Below are 22,562 nucleotides of genomic sequence, written 5' to 3' on the forward strand. Positions count from 1 at the left end.
GCAATAGAGATTGCATCATCTGTGGAGCTGTTGGTGCGGGAACAGGGACTATGGGGGTCTCCTTGAAACATGTTGGTATTACAGACTCAGACAGGGAGAGGTTGAAAATGTCAGTGAAGACACTTGACAGTTAGTCAGCGCATGCTCGGAGTACACGTCCTGGTAATCCGTCTGGCCCAGCGGCCTTGTGAATGTTGACTAGTTCAACGGTCTTACTCACATCGGCTGCAGAGAGCGTGATTACACAGTCGTCCGGAACAGCTGATGCTCTCATGCATGTTTCAGTGTTACTTGCCTCGAAGCGAGCATAGAAGTTATTTAGCTCGTCTGGTAAGTGGCAGCTTTACCCTTTACCTCAGTGCGAATGTTGCCTGTAATCCATGGCTTCTGGTTGAGGTATGTACGTACAGTCACTGTGGGGATGACGTCCTCGATGCACTTATTGATAAAAGCCAGTGAATGATGTGGTGTACTCCTCAATGCCATCGGAAGAATCCAGGAACATATTCCAGTCTGTGCTAGCAAAACAGTACTGTAGTTTAACGTCTGCTTCATCTGACCACTTCTTTATAGACCGAGTCACTGGTGCTTCCTGCTTTAATTTTTGCTTGTATGCATGAATCAGGAGGATAGAGTTATGGTCAGATTTGCCAAATGGAGGGTGAGGGAGAGTTTTGTACGTGTCTCTATGTGTGGAGTAAAGGTGGTCTAGAATTTTTTTCCCTATGGTTGCACATTTAACATGCTGGTAGAAATGAGGTAAAACTGATTTAAGTTTCCCTGCATTAATGTCCATGACCACTTGGAGCGCCGCCTCTGGTTGAGCCGTTTCCTGTTTGCTTATGTTAAGGTGGAATACAGCTCATTGAGTGAGGTTTTAGTGCCAGCCTCAGTCTGTGGTGGTATGTAGACAGCTAAGAAAAATACAGATGAAAACTCTCTAGGTAGATAGTGTAGTCTAAAGCTTATCATGAGATGCTCTACCTCAGGCGAGCAAAACCTTGACACTTCCATAGATATCGTGCACCAGCTATTGTTTACAAATATGCATAGGCCCCCGCCCCATGTCTTACCAGAGGCTGCTGTTCTGTCCTGCCGACAGTGTATAACCCGCCAGCTGTATGTTCTTAATGTCGTCGTTCAGCCACGACTCGGTGAAACATAAGATATTACAGTTTTTAATGTCCCGTTGGTAGGATATACGTGCTTTCAGTTCCTCCCATTTATTTTCCAGCAATTGAACGTTAGCTAGCAGAACGGAAGCCAAGGGCCGATTAGCCACTCGTCGCCTGATCCTCACAAGTCATCCTGATCTCTTTCCGCAAAACCTACGTTTCCTTTTCCAGCAAATCACAGAGATTTGGACCTGGTCGGGTGTCTATAGTATATCTCTCGTGTCTGACTCATTGAAGAAGAACTCCTTGTACAATTTGAGGTGAGCAATCCCAGTTCTAATGTCCAGAAGTTCTTTTCGGTCATAAGAGATGGTAGCAGCAACATTATGTACAAAACAAGTTATGAACAATGCGAATAAAATTATAAAATAGCACGGTTCGTTAAGAGCCGACTTTAATGAGAACCTTGCTCCTTGCCAAGGTCAGCTTTATGCCAAGATCTGTCCATACCCAGCTTCCTCTGACTGGAAATGCCAGGGTAGTTTCCAGGGCACCTGCATTTCAAATTGAACGTGTCACACAAATGACTTTAAGCGTCACTCACATCTTTTATTTATCCTTCACCCCTGTTTTTGGATAGACATCTAAATTACTGCACAGGCTCTGGTTTTAAGAGTCCCTGTCACGTGTCAGGCTGCCTCCATAGCTGATTCAGAGTCAGCAGGCCACTGGTAACAGAGACCGGCCAATCCCTGCTGCATAATTCAATGCTGTTCCCAGATGTGTCTCATTAAGTGTCCTGGCTGGGGTCCATTGCTCCAGCAGAAGGTTCTATGCATTCTCTGGTTTCTTGGTACCGGGCAGTGGGGCCATGCCTTCATCCCTCCATTCCTCCATCCCACCTCCTAAGTATGAGTTACTGGAATCAGGGTCTTGTCATATCTGCTTGGCTGCCCTGTTCAACACACTTTAGTGGCTTGCCTTTGAGTTTCTGTGTCAGTGGGTATTTCATTAGAGGAGTGATGAAGTGGGGCGACAGAGATGGGGCGACAGAGGTGGGGCGACAGAGGTGGGGCGACAGAGGTGGGGCGACAGAGGTGGGGCGACAGAGATTGGGTGACAGAGGTGGGACACACACACACACACACACACACAGACACACACACACACACACACACACACACACACACACACACACACACACTGACCTGCCAGGTGAGGAGGGCAGGTGACAATCACTGCTCTGCACAGGTAGGAGTGGGTGGCTGTCATCACCTTGGCCCGCTCAGCATCCTGTGGGACAGACACACACATGCATGTACTGTACATGAACACGCACACACAGACAAATCAAATCACAAACACATATAATAGTGTGTACATCTACAGCATACAATGTAATATACAGCACAGTAGCTGTGACAGACAGGCAGCATTAGTATTCCTCTCCAGTAAGCCAGGCCAGACCAAACCAGGCAGCACTCCGGGGGCTATCTGCTCTGAGGAGCCCATTGAGATGACCAGCACAGAGATATGGAGGCACAGTGGATTTTATAGATGGCCCTGGAGGGCAGGGCCCCGGTGAGAAATATAATAGTGCCGTCCATTATGGATGACCAAAACTCTGGACACTCCGGGGAAGCCAATATGTTCTTATTAAGGGAGAACGCTGTGGGGCCAGCAGTGTAAAGCCAAGTGGTACCATGGTCATGCAGCACAGAGGAAAAGGAAAGTTGAGTTGTTTTGAAAGCCTCATTAGGGTGGTGCATATTATATGGTCCTTTAACCTTGTAAATAATCAAGTGTTTTGTCATTTTAACCTTTTAAATAATCATATTTTTCGAGAATGGCTATTAGATGTTCCTTTTAACCTATCACGTAAGCAAGGTATATTTTGGTCTCTATTATCCTTTTTATAGATAGGGTAACTTCCTGTAAACTGCCTTTCATCTACAGTAACTAGCCAAATGTATTACCTTTTATGCACTTCCACCATGTACACAAACACTCAAAGGTCACAGTGTCTCCACTCAATAGGCTAACACACATCTCCAGTGAAGCAATGCAATGCCAGTGCTCGGTGGTGCCTCTCAGTAGCATGAGAGAGAAAGAGAGAGTGAGAGAGAAAGAAAGAAAGAAAGAAAGAAAGAAAGAAAGAGAGAGAGAGAGAGAGAGAGAGAGAGAGAGAGAGAGAGAGAGAATGGAGTGGAACAGACAGAGGCTCACAGGAGATGGCTTGTTCCCTGTCTGAAGTGACTGTTATCTCAGTGTCACACCTCGTCACTCACTGAGTGAGCTGTTACTGTACGTTACCTGCCATATGGCCGTCACAGCCTGGCCCAGCCGGACACTCTCTCTCCCAATCTGCTGGGCTAAACGCTCTGACAGCTGCTGGGTTCCCCCCTGTGGACACAGAGCAGCCGTACAGTCCAATGTCTGTGCAGTGACAAGACGTGTAGACCATCAGTGAGCTGAGTTTAATTAGGTAGGTGGTAAGCAAGCAATATCCAGACCCAAGTCCCACAAAAATCGAATGCAGTTTCTCTCTTTCTATCTCTGGCTGTCCCAGTAACTTTTTCTCTTTCCCTTTCTCTATCTCTCTATACTGTACATGGCTCTCCCCTAAATCTCTCTAGCTCTCTTTTCAATATCTCGTTCTCAAAGACACAACGGAACAGGAGAATTCTCCTGTTTTTCCATAGAGAGTAACGGAAGTCACAATTCCCACAAATTCCCAACCCATTCTAATCCTCTCCCTAACCCACTGTGAGGGTCAAAAGACCATAGGCTGGACTCAAGTCACCACCACCTCCAGCGGTCCCCTACTCTACCCCATGTGGAGCCAGAGAGAGAGGCAGCGATAGCGGTAGAGCCCATCCCAGGTCACCTTGACCCTGAACTCCTGCGCTGAGCCTGGGGTGCTCTCCAGCAGGCACAGGACGCCTCCAGCTGCTGCAGCATACATGATGAAGTAGAGGAAGGACATCTGATTGGGCTCCATGCCAAACACAACCCGGCTGCACACACCCATCTCCTCCTTCATCTCTGGAGACATGGAGACAGGGAGACAGAGACAGAGACAGAGACAGAGAGAGAGAGAGAGAGAGAGAGAGAGAGAGAGAGAGATAGAGATAGAGTGAGAGACCAAAACTTATATAGCTCAGTATTTGTATTATTATTTATTTCCTCATCTTCATCAAGGGTGCCAATCATTTTTGACCTGTCTATACATAATAGATGGTTCTAAGAGATGTGGCCATCCATCACCCAAGCCCTCTGGCTGTGCCTAAGGCAGGATGCACATTACCCAGGAACACTTGAGAGCATCCTCTAGGCACAGTAGGGGAAAATCAAATCCATTCATTTTCTAGCAGGGCAAACGTACATTGGAACACCCAATTCTGGAAAGCTCTGAATCTGTAATAAACTCTATTTTAAACACTTCGACCTGATTCTTCGTTGGTTCTCGCGATATCTTGACCCAACTGTTGGACCGTATCCCAGCTCTACTGTTGTTTATACCTACACTATTAAAATACAATAACAATTTAAAAATCGACAACAAGTCTTTGGTTTACATGCTCTTATTTTTGTTTTGATGTCAAGTTCTTAGTGAGTGGGTTGAAGTGTGAGAGGTGGTGCTGCTCACCTTCTGTCCAGGCATGTTTCTCTATGTAGGAATGTAGGGTCATACTGTCCAACTCCTGGGCATTGGGGGTCTTCATGGGGTCCTCCACTGACACTGTGGAACTCAACCTGTCAATCTGACACACAGCACATACATGTATGCACACACATTAATGATAATGCATACACATTAATGATCTAAACCACTGAGACAGCTAAAAGGTAATTGATGTATAAAGCAATATAACAATATTCACTATTCATAATTTCTGCTCTGGCCTTGGAACTATTCTTTGAAGCCCCTTTTTTATCTTCCTTGTGTTCACTGGATGCGTTAATTTATAGGTGTTGCTTCCATCCCTCTTGCCTCAACCTGGGCTCGAACCAGGGATGTTCTGAACAGATCGACTGTCACGAAGCAATGTTACCGTCGCTCTACAAAAGCCACAGCTATTGTAGAGCGAGGGAAACAACTTCTTCAAGGTCTCAGAGTGGGTGACATCACCAATTGAACGTAACTAGCTCGCAACGCTAACTAGCAAGCCATTTCACATTGGCTACATTAGCATTGTGTTTCTGTGCCATCATTATGACGCGAGACCACACTCACATTAACACAGCATGATTCATTTAGAATATAATTAACACATCACATTTAGGGCATCACATCAATTCATCACATAATTAACAAAACTACTAGGATGATGTTGATTAAGTTTATCTCAAAATACAATACAAACAATTAATTACTTTTTCTAGACAAACAAATTCATGTTTGTCTACTATTCATTTGTTTAAGTGAGTAATCAGCACAGGCTGAGTATTTTAATTAGCTGTTTCTCAGTTTGATTTACTGTTAGTTAGACCAGAGGTTTTCAAACCTCTTTGGAACCCCCAGCATTTTGCATGAATTTGAACTATTCCACAGCTAGAACACCTGATTCAACTTGTCAACCAATTTTCAAGTCCTTCAATAGCTGAATCTGGCAACATGCTACAATTTCAACGATTTTACTGAGTTACAGTTCATATAAAGAAATCAGTCAATTGAAATCAATTAATTTGGCCCCAATCTATGGATTTCACATGACTGGGCAGGGAGGTAGGCATGGGTGGGCCTGGGAGGGCATAGCCCCACCCACTTGGGAGCCAGGCCCACCTACTTGGGAGTCAGGTCCAGCCAATCAGGATTAGTTTTTCCTCCCAAACTGCATTATTACAGACAGAAATATTCCTCAGTTTCATCAGCTGTCCGGGTGGCTGGTCTCAGACGATATCGCAGGTGAAGAAGCCGGATGTGGAGGTCCTAGGCTGGCGTGGTTACACGTGATCTACGGTTGTGAAGCCGGTAAGACGTACTGTGAAATTCTCTAAAACAACGTTGGAGGTGGCTTATGGTAGAGAAATTAACGTTACATTCTCTGGCAACAGCTTTGGTGGACATTCCTGCAGGCAGCATGCCAATTGCATGCTCCCTCAAAACTTGGGACATTTGTGGTATTGTGTGGTGTGACAAAATTGCACATTTTAGAGTGGCCTTTTATTGTCCCCAGAACAAGGTGCACCTGTGTAATGATCACGCTGTTTAATCAGCTTCTTGATATGCTACACCTGTCAGGTGGATGGATTTTCTTGGCAAAGAAGAAATGCTCACTAGCAGGGATGTAAACAAATTTGTGCACAACATTTGAGAGAAATAAGCTGTGTATGGAACATTTCTGGGATCTTTTATTTCAGCTCATGAAACATGGGAACGATACTTTGCATTTATATTTTTTGTTCAGTATGATTCAGGACTACAACACAATTGTGAAACGTCTGGAGGTCCCAGAGGAGAGGTTTGAATACCTTGTGGCTTGGTTGTGACCTGCAACATTGGGGAGAATAATGGCCAGACGAGTTAGTCCCCTACCTTCCAGACGAGCTGTGACAGGTCCAGTAGCACCAGTGTAGAGAGGGCAGGGATACTGGTGCTGCTGGTGCGAACCTTGGCATGAGGACCACCAACGTGGTGCACTTTCTTGCCTGTGGTGTATTGTGTGTAGACCTCCAGGCCAAACTCCTGAATGAGGTCCATGACGTAGGTCTGAGTGCTGAGGTAAGAGGAACAACAACACTTAGATTAGCAAAGTGATAATCTTTTGACTTTGATCTTAACAGCAAGGTCAACCGAGACTAAATCTAAATCAACCCACTGGGCAAAGAAGTTAATTCAACGTCTATTCCACGTTGGTTCAACGTAATTTCACGTGGACGTTTTAGGGATTCAACCAGTGTGTGCCCAGTGGGAAGATACATTGTCCATTATTTCATCAAGAATGTTTCAGTTCATTTATTAATTTCCTGATTTGAATGTGCTGAAAATAAATCTATGACGAGGCTGATTATTTATCCAACCTGAGGCTCAGTAGTATGATTCTGGTATGCACCCTCCCTCTTTTATCACAGTCCACTAAAGTCTCTAAACTCCTGAGTGACATATTTCAACTTATGTGGTGCCTGTCAAATGATCACTTTCTTTTCCATTAATAAATAATAGTCTGTTCCATATTCTGACTGCATCCCTCTACTACCGTAGATCTAGGAGGCTTCCCATGATCGCACACAGACCTGTCCTCTTTGCACCACCTGACAGACTACACAATGACAACCGCCTTAGCTGCCTGGGTGCAGCAGTGGCCTCTACCAGTCTTCGCTCCAGGTCGATAGTAATCTATATAATCGTTCTAAGCCTGTGTCTAAGTGCGTCCCAGTAAGTCGATTTGTAATGATTTCTGTCCTGGATGAAACCCACTATTATTCTCCTGTAGTAATCATGCCTCCTTTTTGGGATGTATTGATAGCAGCTTTTGTGATTTCCTCAAAGCTCTCCTACTTTGCAGTACTCTCGGAACACAGATATGTTCTGTTCTGTTCATTCCCTCCAATAGCTTGGGAATGTGACTGTGTGAGAGGGAATTTCATGGGCCTTTTTCATAGGCTTATACAGTATAATGGAATATCAATGACTGAAATGTACTATTCTACTTGGCACTTCCACTTGTCATCATTATGAATGTAAACTATGTATGAACTTTGTTTCTTTCCAAAGGTAAACAAAAATCAGTCAGTCCATGTTCAATGTACTGCAAAGAGGCACATTAATTCCCTTCATAATGCCACTGCTCTGCTTGGCCGGATGACAAATTACCATTGATAAATTGTTCTTCATTACTTCACCATTCATCATTTAGACAATATTGTTAGGATGGACCTACATGATGACAGGTTTGGTTTCTTATTAAATGTAATCCGTTAGTTACTAGTTACCTGTCCAAAATTGTAATCATTAATGTAATTTGGGGATTACCCAAACTCAAATGGAACAAACTTTTTCAGTGCTGAATTGAATGTCAATGAGAAAACAGAAAGGTCTCATTAATGTATTTTTTCCCTCAAACATCCTTTCTGAATTATAAAGTAATCCAAGAAATAATCACCTAGTTTTTCAAAAGTATTTGTTGACAGTTACAGTTTTTTGTAGGCCCAATCAGATTACCTGTAGGCCTAATTGATTACTCAGCCTACTTTGATTATGAAGTTAGGCTAAACCCAATTGTAACACCTCCAATGTATCAAATAATTTTGCATTTACCCCTACTGCACTGAGTGACATGGCACCATTCCAAGTAAACTCAGTGGTAGAGGTAACACAGTAAATGTAAATTTGGGATACGCCTATGAATATGTTGTTTTGTATGGTATATATAATTTATGGATGTCCATCATCGATTTCGTATGATATGAATTGCAATTCGTAACATATCATACAAATTGCAATTGGTTACGAATTGAAATTTGTACAATATGTAAAACATTTGCTAAACATATGATTTGTTACGAATTCCAAGTTGTCTAACATTAACATTAGTTGACTAACATTAGCTAGGCTAGTGGTTATGGTTAGGGGTTAAGGTTAGGGTTAGGAGTTAGGTTAAAGGGTTACGGTTAGGGTTATGGTTAACCTGTTGGGGCTATGGGGCAGTATTTGCACGGCCGGATAAAAAATGTACCCGATTTAAACTGGTTACTACTCTTGCCCAGAAACGAGAATATGCATAATTAGTAGATTTGGATAGAAAACACTCTAAAGTTTCTAAAACTGTTTGAATGGTGTCTGTGAGTATAACAGAACTCATATGGCAGGCCAAAACCTGAGAAGATTCCATACAGGAAGTGCCCTGTCTGACAATTTGTTCTCCTTCTGTGGCATCTCTATCGAAAATACAGCATCTCTGCTGTAACATGACATTTTCTAAGGCTTCCATTGGCTCTCAGAAGGCGCCAGAAAGTGGAATGACGTCTCTTCTGTCTCTGGGCGAAAAACAGCAGGAGATTTTCTGAGTGGTCAGGCTGGGAACAGTGACACTGGAGATGCGCGTTCATGAGAATTCTCTATTTTTTTCTTTCAGCCTTTGAATGAATACAACGTCGCCCGGTTGGAATATTATCGCTATTTTACGAGAAAAATAGCATAAAAATTGATTTTAAATAGTGTTTGACATGCTTCGAAGTACAGTAATGGAATATTTAGAATTTTTTTGGTCACGAAATGCGCTGGTGCGTCACCCTTTGGATACTGACCTGAACGCATGAACAAAACGGATGTATTTGAATATAATTATGGATTATTTGGAACCAAAACAACATTTGTTGTTGAAGTAGAAGTCCTGGGAGTGCATTCTGACGAAGAACAGCAAAGGTAATCCAATTTTTCTTATAGTAAATCTGAGTTTGGTGAGGGCCAAACTTGGTGGGTGTCAAATTAGCTAGCCGTGATGGCCGGGCTATGTACTCAGAATATTGCAAAATGTGCTTTCGCCGAAAAGCTATTTTAAAATCTGACACCGCGATTGCATAAAGGAGTTCTGTATCTATAATTCTTAAAATAATTGTTGTGTATTTTGTGAACGTTAATCGTGAGTAATTTAGTAAATTCACCGGAAGTTTGTGGTGGGTATGCTAGTTCTGAACATCACATGCTAATGTAAAAAGCTGGTTTTTGATATAAATATGAACTTGATTGAACAAAACATGCATGTATTGTATAACATAATATCCTAGGAGTGTCATCTGATGAAGATCATCAAAGGTTAGAGCTGCATTTAGCTGTGGTTTTGGTTTTTGTGACATATATGCTTGCTTTGAAAATGGCTGTGTGATTATTTTTGGCAGGGTACTCTCCTGACATAATCTAATGTTTTGCTTTCGCTGTAAAGCCTTTTTGAAATCGGACAATGTGGTTAGATTAACGAGAGTCTTGTCTTTAAAATGGTGTAAAATAGTCATATGTTTGAGAAATTGAAGTTATAGCATTTTTGAGGTATTTGTATTTCGCGCCACGCGATTCCACTGGCTGTTGACTAGGTGGAACGCAAACGTCCCACCTTGCCCAGGGAGGTTAAGGGAAGGGTTAGCTAACATTATAAGTAGTTTCAAAGTTGCTAAAATGTAGTAAGTAGTTGCAAAGTTGCTAATTAGCTAAAGTTGTCCGTGATGAGATTTGAACATACAACCTTTGGGTAGCTAGATGTTTGTGTCACATGCCCCCCATCCACCCAGGCAAACCACTTTAGTTTCGTTTTTGACTTAAGTAACCTTCTGTCTTATGTAACCATACCAAAGATACGTTTACTATGTTACATCCAGTCTATGAGACCAGGCTGTTCCAAGAACCTACCTGCCAACCCACTGCCCTCCCATGTCCCAGCGATCAATGCCGTGGGCGGCAGGTAATTCCTGGGTAACAGTTCGTCCTCCTACCCGGTCTGAAAAAACACATACACCGTCAATCGCATTAAATGTTCATATTTATAATAGTGTTGCCTTATAATTCTGTTTCGAATTGTTAAAATATTTCATATTCTTGGACTGTAATTTCTGCTCCTCAAAAATTAGCCCGTAAACAAATGACAGGCTACAACTTTATTTCTATGACAGCAAATGGGACGCGTCGAAGCCGCTGTCACAGGCTAGATGCGGAGAACGTTGAATGTTTCGCTGCATAATGAATGACAAACAGTTTTGACAAACCTTTTCCTTCCAGAATTAATATTCTGAGTTTGCCATTTCTCTTCCGCAGAGTCTGAGCAGCACTCAGTCCTGACAGCCCAGCGCCGACAATAACAACATCCCACGTTTCTTCAGTCATGACTGCAAACCTCTGAAAACTTGGACTATTCTAATTTAACTGTTGGCTAAATGTTTCGTACTGAAGACTGTAACTGCTTTATCAAACGTTTACGTCAGATAAATCGTTTACATAATCGAGCCGTAAACAGTAATGTGGAAGACTTCGGACTGGAAGAAAAAACCCAACAGCATATAGCCTAGTTGGCACTCCATGCATGATTTAGCAAAACTGGGTAGAAGGTCATGATGGCCCAATGCATAGGCTACAGATTAGCTCCATATGTGTAGGCTATAGTTTATTGTGCAGTTATTGCCTGTTGCCCCAGGCTTCTATGCACAGATCTTATTTATTCTCAATATTATTTTCATTTTAACACTGAATTCAACTGTCACAGTCTAGTCTTTGACCTGCGGTAAATCACAACAATTATAGATACATCATGGGGTCTTCTTTTAGTAACACATTGCTTTAACCCTCCATAAGGCCTACATAAGGCGGTCATAAGGATGACATAACACATGTCATGATATTAATGATTTAACACAAACGTTTCCAAGGCAGCAATCTGACTATCAGTCTCACATACTGTAACATGATCATTGGATTAGTAGTGTGAGAAAACAACATTCTCTGGTCTGATGAAACCAAGATTGAACTCTTTGGCATGAATGCAGAGCATCACGTCTGGAGGAAACCTGGCACCATCCCTATGGTGAAGCATGGTGGTGACAGCATCATGCTGTGGGGATGTTTTTCAGCGGCAGGGACTGGGAGTCTGGTCAGGATTGAGGGACAGATGAATGGAGTAGAGAGAGATCCTTGATGAAAACCTGCTCCATGTTTCATCTGTCTTCATCTGGGATGGGATACTGCATGTCCAGGAAATTAAAGCCACAAATAATGCTAATGTCATGCAGTTGGTTATGTTACAGGAATATTTATGGACAAACAAGGAAAACCTTATGGTAAATTGTAGTACCTGCTGAGATGCTGCTGCATGATTTAAGGCTTGACTGGGGATTATTTTAGAGGCAATTCATATTAACTAGTCTATTTATTTTTGAGGAAATAGGCAATTCACAGTCACACATGAGTATCTGTGGACTGCATCTCTAAAAAATGTTCTGTTTTGGTTATTTCATATTTTAATGGGAAATGTAGACGTCCTGTTCCAATTACTATAGTTATTTTATCAATTTTAGCCAATTTGGTTGTTTAATCTATTTTGTTGATTCACTCCCCACTACACCTTGTGTATCCTGGAATAACCAGTAACCAGATGAATAACCCGTTTGTTGTCACCTGAGACCTGGCTGTTTGGACCACATTACCATGGCCTCCTAGCTCCTTGTTTGAAACCAGAGCTCATCCACAGATGGTAGGCGATAAAGTGAACAAAGTATTTGACAAAGAGTGACTATCCACAAAATCGAAACATTTTCAAACGTGTGTAACTTCCTTAGTGCTGGTGACACTTTATGGCAGTCCACACTAATTCTGGTTTAAGGTTTCTTTAAAAACAGGTTTTGATAGAAGACCAGTGAGATTAGCCTATGCTAATTAGATGGAGGAGGAAGACAGGCATGATCTGCTGTGTCAGAGGGATAGAGAAGAAGAAAGAACAGAAGAGACAGAGAAAAAGAACCTGCCGACATGCTTTGTCGATTGATTGGAATGGTTCTGCATTTGGATGAGCGACGTTCATTCAGGTAAATTGTGTTCATTGTCACGTTGATTTCCCCTTTGTGCTATTGTGAGGTTTTTTTCGTTTTTTTGGGCTACCTTGTATTGTTTTCAAGCCTTGTTATAAAATCAAATCACATTTTATTTGTGACATGCTTTGTAAACAACAGGTGTACATTAACAGTGTGCGAAAACACTGTTGTAGTCTGGCTTCAATAATACAGTTGGAAAATAAGTACATTATTGTGGAGCTACTGTTTGGGTGCTTCAACCAAAGGGAACATCTAGTTTTAAAACGTTTTGATTAACCTGTCTAAAACAATTGGTATGTCACAAAATACCCTATCCAAGAAGAAATAGCTTATCTAAGCATTTTACTTTATTTTGTTAATATCAGTACATTATCTTTTTGTCTCTAAAAATACTTTGAAATACATGTAGGTTGAACAGAATTTAGGTGTAGCAGATGCAGCTGTATAACTGATGCTTTAGCGTGACGCAGCTCACAAATATATACCTCTTTGTTCAGTGTACCTGCTCTTTTTTATACGTTGTCTATTTCAACACTCTGCTTCAAGTCTGTTACACAGTTCAAGTCAGGGCAGTTAGGCAGCAGACAATATAAAGGATTCAGTCTACAAAACACTTTTTCTATTATTTTCTCTTCCATCCAGGTTCATTTTGCAATGAAGGTGTGTTTTCACAAATTGTCCCAACACAAACTGGGATGCTCAGAATGCCATGTCATGTGCTCATCTAGTTTTCAAGCAGGGCACCACAGAGAGCTATATGTATTTTCAAAGCATTGCTGTGTGTGCTTGTCTGTTCAATGTTGCCATGGTTCAAAATGTCTATCCATGCGTTCCTAGCTCTCACCAATGGTCTTCCATGATCGGGATATGTGCAATCACAGTTTTTCTCAATGCAGGTGAGGAAGAACACCCTACACACATGCACACACACACATGCACATGCCTTTTCAGGACCTTCTTTCCTTGTTGTACAGTAATCTGTAAAGTGAGGAAATAATTCATTTCTATTACTAACTTATCCCTGAACTCGACACTGGAAACTGGATTGTTACAGACTGAATAGAACAGTCTATTTATTCAAGGATGGCAATCATAACACTGTTCATCCCTTGGGTAATGGTCTCCAGGTGTGTTGCCATGGTGGATACTACCAGTTCACAAGAAGGCTTTTGTTTCTCTCTTGAGGATATACTAGTGTCCTGTAAATGTAGTTGAGTTTGATTGCATCTCTCAGTTACTTCATTTCAATATGCTCGTCTAACAAACTAACACGAGAACACACAATAACAAACATCTCATGTTGTTATTAGAGAAGTCAAGGATACAGCATCAATGGTTTTTTTCACCATTTAAAAAACTATAGTCAGGTAAATGTAAATTCTAAAGAAGAAGCTGAATACTAAATATCTCTCCTAAGTTTTCTAAGCAGTAGGCCTACAGTAGTAATTAGTATTAGAAGGTCAAATTCAATAGACTTGAGAAGTTGTCACTAGGGTTCACTGTAACGGTATTTGAATGGCCCTAGCTGGCAGCATGGGGATGCAGCTGACCTCTACTGGTCCTCAGACCGTCCAGAGGGCCCAGGGGGAGAGAATGACCCTGGTGTGTACATACACACCTGACCCCTCGGACACTGGAGAGCTGGATATTGAGTGGTCAGTGGTCAGCCCAGATACCACCCAGAAGGACCAACTGGTAAGTGGCACTGAAGTTACCAAGTCATTCTAGGTGAGATCTCAGATTGTTATATAAAGTTCTCTCCACAACCTTTCAAGCAATCACAAAACATGCTGTTAGATAAAGTAACTGGTTCAAGGATAGAACCAATTCCATTACTTCCATCTGCTCACCTCTTGTTGCTATGATATATCAAACATCTGTTGATTTTTTTCCCCGTTCTTCTGATTTTTCAATTGTTGGGACTTCTTCAGCTGTTGTCCTATGCAGGTGGGAATAAGTACATCCATGGTAACCCTGGTCTAACTAAGGGGCTGGACTTTGCTGCTGGCGACCCTTCCCTGGGTGATGCGTCCCTCTCCATCGCTTTCCTGTCACCAGCCCATTCTGCCACCTACCAGTGTAAAGTCAAGAAGTCACCGGGAGTGGACATGCAGAAAGTGTCCCTGGTCGTGATGGGTGAGACAGACGTTACATTTCAACTTTGGGCTAACGTGTCAACATGCTGCATTATTTAAGCCTGGCTGTTGGACTCACACCTGTAGTGTGGCTTGGTTTTAGTTAGTTGTGACAACTTGAATATCTTAAGGTGAATCACTTCATGAAAATGTGGTTGGTTTTCTCCTCAAGAGAATGTCACCACTCCACATTTTCATTGTCATGGTTTTTTTGACCTCATGAACCTCCAACTGTACTTCTGAACAACCTCCAACGTACAACAAGACCTTCAAACTGAGTATTCCTAAAGTGCTTTCACAAATACAAGTGTCACACTGGCAATGTTATGGACTATTGAGTAGAATAAGTTCAGTTGGAGCTAAAACTTCCTCACAGTTACTGCAGGTTTAAGTCAGTTCTATTTTGCTGTGCTTCACCATTCTCCTTCTCAACCGAACTTTTCTTAGCCTTTTTTCTTTTACCTTTTTTCTTTTACCTTTTTTCTTTTAGCTTTTGTCTTTTACCTTTTGTCTGCACTTTTTTTCACTCTGCCACTCTTTAATTCTTTCTGTCTATCTCCCTCCCTGTGTATAATAGAGCGGTATTGTGTGTGGTGGGAAAATAAGCTTTGGTGAAAAGAAAATGCAGTAGTACACCCTGAATAGAGGCACTAACAAAAAAGTGGCCTTGTTTTCAAACAATGGAAACAAAGCTTACCTCAGAAAGTGTCAGAGACCTGTCATTCTCTACCCTGACAAGCAAAGGTGTCCTTGGCTTTATTTAATAAAAAAATTTGTAATATTCCAGATGTGTCTCTTTTCTAATGTTAAGGTAGAAATAAGCACTGTCCTCTTTAATGTATTCAGTTGTTTTAAACTGTGACAGAGCGGATATTTGTGTAATTATTATTCCTTTGTCGTCAGTTCGTCCTTCGGTGCCTAAATGCTGGGTGGAGGGTGGGGAGGCAGTGGGGGAGACTGTCTCCCTGCACTGCAAGTCATCCGAGGGGTCCTCTCCCCTCAACTACGCATGGAAGAGAGAAAGAGGAGGTCCCATCCCACCCTCAGCCACACAGAGTAAGTCTGACCTTTACTGGTTTCATGGTGAATTACATCAGAGCACATTTTAACAGAAACTGTATCTAAGCTGATTGGTCATGCAATGAAAAATAAATGTGTTCATTTCTGCTCTTCATACTTTGTGATCCATGAGACCGTGTGACTGGGGAGTTGTTGATCAGCAATCACTCTGAGAGCTTTGTGGGGATTTACATGTGTGAGGTGACCAATGCTGTGGGGGACGAGAGGTGCAGAGTCAAACTGACAGCTAACAAACGTAGGTACACACTCAGTCACTCATTCAGTCAATCCCTCACTCAGTCATTCACTCACGTTTAAAGCACAAAAAAAGTAAAAAAGTTCCTTCACCTGGTTCTTGTTCCCTCCATCTCCCTAGCCCCTAACAGAGCAGGAGTGATAGCGGGTACTGTGGTGGGTTGTATACTGCTCATCATCATTCTGGCGATACTCATATGGCTCCTCATCTACAAGTGTGATGCAAGGTTCACACGCTATGAGAAGGAAGTGTCTAACGACATCAGGTACTGGAGAATGTATTGTATTCACACTAAGACCGTAGATCAGGGATGGGCAACTTTGATGGGGGTGTGGGCCACAAAAATTCTGAACTGATGAGAGGCCGCAGTGGTTCGCAGGTCTGCGTACCCACATCCATACCCGCACATGCAGTCAGAACCGGCCTCATTTCATAAAATTCTATTCATTTGTGTGAAACTTCCTGTAATTCTACACATTTTGCTATAGGGTGGGGAGGAATGTATGCAGTGCAAGAAAAAGTATATGAACCCTTTGGAATTATCTTGATTTCTGCATAAATTGGTCATAAAATTAGTTCTGATCTTCATCTAAGTCACAACAACAGACAAATACAGTCTGCTTAAACTAATAACACACTACTTATTATATTTTTCTTGTCTATATTGAATACATAATTTAAACATTCATAGTGTAGGTGTAACGGTTGTCGTCGGGAATGGAGGACCAAAACGCAGCAGGAATGTGGATGCTCATCTTGTATTTATTTTAAATAATGAGAACACCAAAATAACAAATGAAAAACGCACGAACAACAAAACAGTCTTGTCAGGCTCACACAGGCAAAACAAGAAACAATCTCCCACAAACACTTAACCAAACACATACCCATATATGGGACTCTCAATCAGAGGCAACTAGAAAACACCTGCCTCCAATTGAGAGTCCAACCCCAATAAACTAGACAAAGAAATACAAAAGACTAGAGACCACATAGAAATACAAACCTAGAACATAACCCCAAAAACCCGGAAATAATAAATCAAACACCCTACTACATAAAACACCACCCCGAGCCACATAAACAAAATACCCTCTGCCACGTCCTGACCAAACTACAATAACAAATAACCCTTATACTGTTCAGGACGTGACAGTAGGTTGGAAAAAGTATGTGAACCCCTAGGCTAATGACTTCTCCAAAAGCTAATTGGAGTCAGGAGTCAGTTAACCTGGTGTACAATTATTGAGACGAGATTGGCGATGTTGGTTAGAGCTGCCTTGCCCTATAAAAAACACTCACAAAATTTGAGTTTGCTATTCACAAGAAGCATTGTCTGATGTGAACCATGTCTCGAACAAAAGAGATTTCAGAATACCCAAGATTAATAATTGTTGACTTGCATAAAGCTGGAAAGGGTTACAAAAGTATCTCTCCTTGATGTTCATCAGTCCACGGTAAGACAAATTGTCTATAAATGCTACTCTCCCTAGGAGTGGCCGTCCTGCAAAGATGACTGCAAGAGCACAGCGTAGAATGCTTAATGAGGTTAAGAAGAATCCTAGAGTGTGTCATGACGTGGCCCTCTTTGGGTATAGCTAGTGGCTTCCTCCTCTCTCCCTCCTACACCCAGGTTCTGCTATCTCAGGTCGTAAATTCCTGGAGGAGACTCTCTCCTCCTGGCCATGCAAAAAGAGACACATAGAGAGAACAAAGGAACTTCTTCTGCATTACAGAACTTGAGAACTGAACAATATCCATGTTTTGGAGAATGTGTAAACGGTCGGTGGAGAAGCCAGCTACGACCCGGTCTGTTTTGTTTCATGTTTGTGACCTCATGAAAGACAATACAGCCACATTACCATAACTCTGTTTATACAGGAGCCTCTGTTGTGAGGTTTGCGTCTAATTATTGTATAAAATGAATGAGTAAAGATGAAACTATTTGTGAAATGATGTAATGTGAGTTTAAACCGTTAATGTGAGAGAATTGTATTCCCTTTAAAGTTTAACTAAGTCATTGGCCCGCCCCCATGAGCACAGACATGATCTGGCTCATGGGACAGCCCTTTTCTACTGTTACGAATAAAACCCCAACCTGAAGAAATCCTCTTCAGACCATACATACCTCAGTCAGCTGAGGGGGCAAAGGTTTGAGTAGAGACCACAAAAACCTCAGCCTAAGCTAAGGTTGTAATGGTTGTTGAATTCCTAACCATACCACGTGGAGCATTGGCTACACGGGTGGAAATGGTTAAACTCTGAGACTATCAATCCCGAAAGAATAAGAGCAAATCTTAGGTACTAATTACTAGTCTGCAGCTAGAAATTATGTCAACCTGAGATGCGAAGACCGTCAAGCGCCGAAACATCTATTCTATAAGAACATTTCTGAATGGTACTCTGAAGTATCTATTCTAACCACGAAATACTTCAGGGAAGCAGATAGAGAGACGCTCAGATGAGCTTTACAACAGAAAGATGGACGATTCCAACAGAGATCATGACGACACACTGAGCATAAATATATATTGATTGCAATTATTCCCGAATGAGTGAGCGTTCATGTGCAAAGAATTAGCATTTCAATTCATATAATTATCAACTGTGTAGTGACTCCTTTTTGTCTTTCCCGCCCTTCTCAGTCCACACCCACTTCCCTTTGTCCACAAAGCCGTCATATCGGCTTAGCCCACTAGGGAACCTCCCCTATCATTTCCTTTTAACCATATCTACTATTTGTTTGTTTATGCATTTATGTGATTGTTTAGTTAGTTAGTAAATAAATGATTAAGACAATTGGTGTATGGATGATTCATAGTAATGGCTGGGTTCGGGCAGATAACCAACAATTTACGACATTTGGAATGAAACTAACGTGAGGTAAAGAATAATTCATTAATTAGAAGACTAACTGATCAGATATTAAAATATCTGAAGAGTTATATTAGGAAAATAATAACTTTGTAATCTGAAGATTTTCTTTGGTGCCCCGACTTCCTAGTTAATTACATTGACATGATTAGTTTATTCACGTAATAATAATGACAGAGAATTGATTTGATAAAATAACAGTCTTCAATTTAGTGATGCCAAAGACACGACAAGTGTCAGCTAAAGACTATCAGAAATCTCTGGAACATGCTAACATCTGTTGACGAATCTACAATAAGTAAAACACTAAACAAGAATGGTGTTGATGGGAGGACACCACGGAAGAAGCCACTGCTGTCCAACAAAAATATTACTGCATGTCTGAAGTTCGTAAAAGAGCATCTGGATGTTCCACAGCGCTACTGGCAAAATATTCTGTGGACAGATTAACTACAGTTGAGTTGTTTGGAAGGAACACACAACACTATGTGTGGAGAAAAAAAGGCACAGCACACCAACATCAAAATCTCATCCCAATTGTAAAGTTTGGTGAAGGGAGCATTATGGTTTGAAGCTGCTGTGCTGCCTCAGGGCCTGGACAGCTTGCTATCATCGATGGAAAAATGTATTCCCAAGTCTATCATGACATTTTGCAGGAGAATGTGAGGCTGTCTGTCTGCCAATTGAAGCTCAACAGCATTTGGGTGATGCAACAGGACAACAAGCCAAAACACCGAAGTAAATCAACAACAGAATGGCTTCAACAGAAGAAAATACGCCTTCCTGACCTCAACCCGATTGAGATGCTGTGACATGACCTCAAGAGAGCGGTTCACACCAGACATCCAAAGAATATTGCTGAACTGAAACAGTTTTGTAAAGAGGAATGGTTAACCAGTTTTTAAAATAGCGTCAACCAGTTATTAAATCCAAAGGTTCACATACTTTTTCCACCCTGCACTGTGAATGTTTACACGGTGTATCCGATAAAGACATGAAAACATATACTTTTTTGTGTGTTATTAGTTTAAGCATACTGTGTTTGTCTATTGTTGTGACTTAGATGAAGATCATATCAAATTTTATGACCAATTTATGCAGAAGTCCAGGTAATTCCAAAGGGTTCACATACCTTTTTTTTGCCACTGAAGCTGGCTAGAGTAACTAACCAATTCAAAAATGTTGTGCTGACATGGGATAACTGAGTGACTGTCAGTGACTGACATAACAAGAGAAAAACTGCTGATACACAATTACATTTTTTTATTGCACCTTGTGTATTCTACTATTGTAAGTCTTAACAGTAAGTTAAGACCTCAACTGAGTTCCTAAAATTATATATATATTTATATTTAATGCAGGCCCCATGCCAGTTGCCTATCCCTGCTATAGATAGTTCTGTGGCCATACCGCTGTTTCCACTTGCCCTCTTACCCCCCTGCCCCTATTCTTCTTCCCCCAGGGAGGACGTCCCAGCCCCAGAGAGCCGGCCACACAGCCGAGGCAGCAGCCGGGGCGCAAGCCTCCACCCTGGGGTAGCCTACAGCCAGGTGGGCATGCAACAGACGGGGCACTCAGATCGAGGACACACACACATCCCATCCAGCAGCACTGGATACACACCTGTCAAATATGACAGCAGATACGGCTTCGCTGTATGATCGGAGAGAAAGATGATAACAATCGTGTTTTGCAGGGTGAAATTAGGTACATTCCCTATTGTGACTTTGAAAGGTATATCATCAGTGGGTTTTAATCATATAAAAGACCATGAGAATTCATTTGAAATTAATACTGTTGATAGATGTTGCTTTGGCATTGGAATAAGATAACAAGCAAATACTACAAAGGAAGCAGAACACACAGAGTTCTTTATTCTCCAAATACTTTTTCTAAGTCATAATATCAAAGCCACAGTCTACGATTTCCAGTGATTAATTTTCATGTAATAAAATATACAATTTGATTTAGCAGAATATTATAATACCTCAATGAGATTGGTATAACATTACCTTATCATAAATAAAAAACAAAGTACCCATTACTCAATTTGCTCCTTTTTTAAAATATTTATATTTCAATTGTTTTGTGTACTAGTTTTACAATATATTGTAAAGGTTTACATATTGTCCTTGTAGTAGGACTTTACTATATGTATGTTTCATTTAAATAAATGTCTCATAAAAGTCCATTCTGTAATCAGTTACCGAAGCTTCTAAGTGATTCACACTTAGAAGATTCATCCAAGGTCATCATTACATAGGCTATATGAAAGAGTGTACAGAGATGTATTACCACCTGAAGGCGTGGGGCAGACTAGTTTTACGTAGCCAACCCAGATTGGTGGCATTGCAGTGAAGATACTCTTAAAATTCATTATTTTACACAATATCTTATCACAGCACTGACAAACCATGGTTGATCAACTCCCTGACCAAAATGGCTGATCTTTAGACCATCATAATAAGTTAATGTCCATTCTAGTATTCTATTGTTTTATAACTCATTCTCATTTTATCTTACACATTTAGCCACATTTTGGCAAAGATAACTGAACTAAATGACTATCGCCCCGTAACACTCAGTTATTTCATCATGAAGTGCTTTGAGAGACTAGTCAAGGATCATATCACCTCCACCTTACCTGCCACCCTAGACCCACTCAATTTACAATGCAATCGCCATCACACTGCCCACTGCCCTATCCCATCTGGACAAGAGGAAAGCCTATGTAAGAATGCTATTCATTGACTACAGCTCAGCATTCAACACCATAGTTCCCTCCAAGCTCATCATTAATTGGGTCCTGGACTTTCCGACAGGCTGCCCTCAGGTGGTGAAGGTAGGAAACCACAGCTCCACTTCGCTGATCCTCAACACTGGGGCCCTGCAGGGGTGTGTGTTCAGCCCCCTCCTGTACTCCCTGTTCACCCATGACTGCGTGGCCATGCACACCTTCAACTCAATCATCAAGTTTGCAAACGACACAACAGTAGTGGGCTAAATTACCAACAATGACGAGACAGCCTACAGGGAGGAGGTGAGGGCACTCGGAGTGTGGTGCCAGGAAAACAACCTCTCAATGCCAACAAAACAAGGGAGATGATCATGGACTTCAGGAAACAGCAGAGGGAGGACCCCTCTATCCACATCGACAGGACAGCAGTGGAGAAGGTGGAAAGTTTTACGTTTCTCGGCGTACACATCACAGACAAACTGAAATGGTCCACCCACACAAACAGTGTGGTGAAGGCGGCGCAACAGCACCTCTTCAACCTCAGGAGGCTGAAGAAATTTGACTTGTCACCTAAAACCCTCACAAACTTTTACAGACGCACAATTGAGAGCATCCTGTCGGACTGTATCACCGCCTGGTACGGCAACTGCACCGCCCACAACCGCAAGGCTCTCCAGAGGGTCGTGCGGTCTGCACAATGCATCACTGGGGGAAAACTACCTGCCCTCCAGGACACCTACAGCACCCGATGTCACAGGAAAACCAAAAAGATCATAAAGGACAACAACCACCCAAGCTACTGCCTGTTCACCCAGCTACCATCTAGAAGGCAAGGTTAGTACAGGTGCATCAAAGTTGGGAACGAGAGACAG

General features: G+C 41.8%; 2 protein-coding genes across 12 annotated transcripts in view; one reads left to right on the forward strand and one right to left on the reverse strand.

The window, feature by feature from the left end:
- si:ch211-127i16.2 (probable flavin-containing monoamine oxidase A) overlaps nucleotides 1-11,108 on the reverse strand; it is a 45,896-nt gene extending 34,788 nt beyond the window's left edge. For 9 of the 11 annotated variants that reach the window (XM_014132264.2, XM_014132252.2, XM_014132274.2 and 6 more), the window contains exons 1-7: nucleotides 10,815-11,108; nucleotides 10,462-10,549; nucleotides 6,655-6,835; nucleotides 4,765-4,879; nucleotides 4,003-4,160; nucleotides 3,429-3,551; nucleotides 2,324-2,408 (exon numbers count right to left, since the gene is read on the reverse strand). In XM_014132264.2, coding sequence (XP_013987739.2) covers nucleotides 2,324-2,408; nucleotides 3,429-3,551; nucleotides 4,003-4,160; nucleotides 4,765-4,879; nucleotides 6,655-6,835; nucleotides 10,462-10,549; nucleotides 10,815-10,932 — 868 coding nt within the window. In that variant the 5' untranslated portion in view covers nucleotides 10,933-11,108. The remainder of the gene's footprint in view (nucleotides 1-2,323; nucleotides 2,409-3,428; nucleotides 3,552-4,002; nucleotides 4,161-4,764; nucleotides 4,880-6,654; nucleotides 6,836-10,461; nucleotides 10,550-10,814) is intronic. The other 2 variants (XM_014132239.2, XM_045690493.1) reach the window with 2 other exon arrangements.
- Nucleotides 11,109-12,205: 1,097 nt separating this feature from the next.
- Nucleotides 12,206-20,997, forward strand: vsig8a (V-set and immunoglobulin domain containing 8a). The gene is made up of 8 exons (XM_014133484.2): nucleotides 12,206-12,623; nucleotides 13,467-13,525; nucleotides 14,155-14,324; nucleotides 14,561-14,765; nucleotides 15,668-15,820; nucleotides 15,957-16,079; nucleotides 16,200-16,344; nucleotides 20,416-20,997. Exons 1-8 carry the CDS (start codon nucleotides 12,568-12,570, stop codon nucleotides 20,612-20,614), a joined length of 1,110 nt encoding a protein of 369 aa, XP_013988959.2. The 5' UTR covers nucleotides 12,206-12,567; the 3' UTR covers nucleotides 20,615-20,997.
- Nucleotides 20,998-22,562: the final 1,565 nt, after the last annotated feature.

This window comes from Salmo salar, chromosome ssa01 (genome assembly GCF_905237065.1).
Source record: "Salmo salar chromosome ssa01, Ssal_v3.1, whole genome shotgun sequence".
NCBI lineage: Eukaryota > Metazoa > Chordata > Actinopteri > Salmoniformes > Salmonidae > Salmo > Salmo salar.

Excerpts from the sequence above, each read along its gene's own strand:
- vsig8a (XM_014133484.2), top strand. The coding sequence starts at position 12,568 with ATGCTTTGTCGATTGATTGGAATGGTTCTGCATTTGGATGAGCGACGT. Across the intron at positions 12,624-13,466 it reads GATGAGCGACGTTCATTCAG|CTCTCACCAATGGTCTTCCA; the intron begins GTAAATTGTGTT and ends ATGCGTTCCTAG. Across the intron at positions 15,821-15,956 it reads CCCACCCTCAGCCACACAGA|ACCGTGTGACTGGGGAGTTG; the intron begins GTAAGTCTGACC and ends GTGATCCATGAG.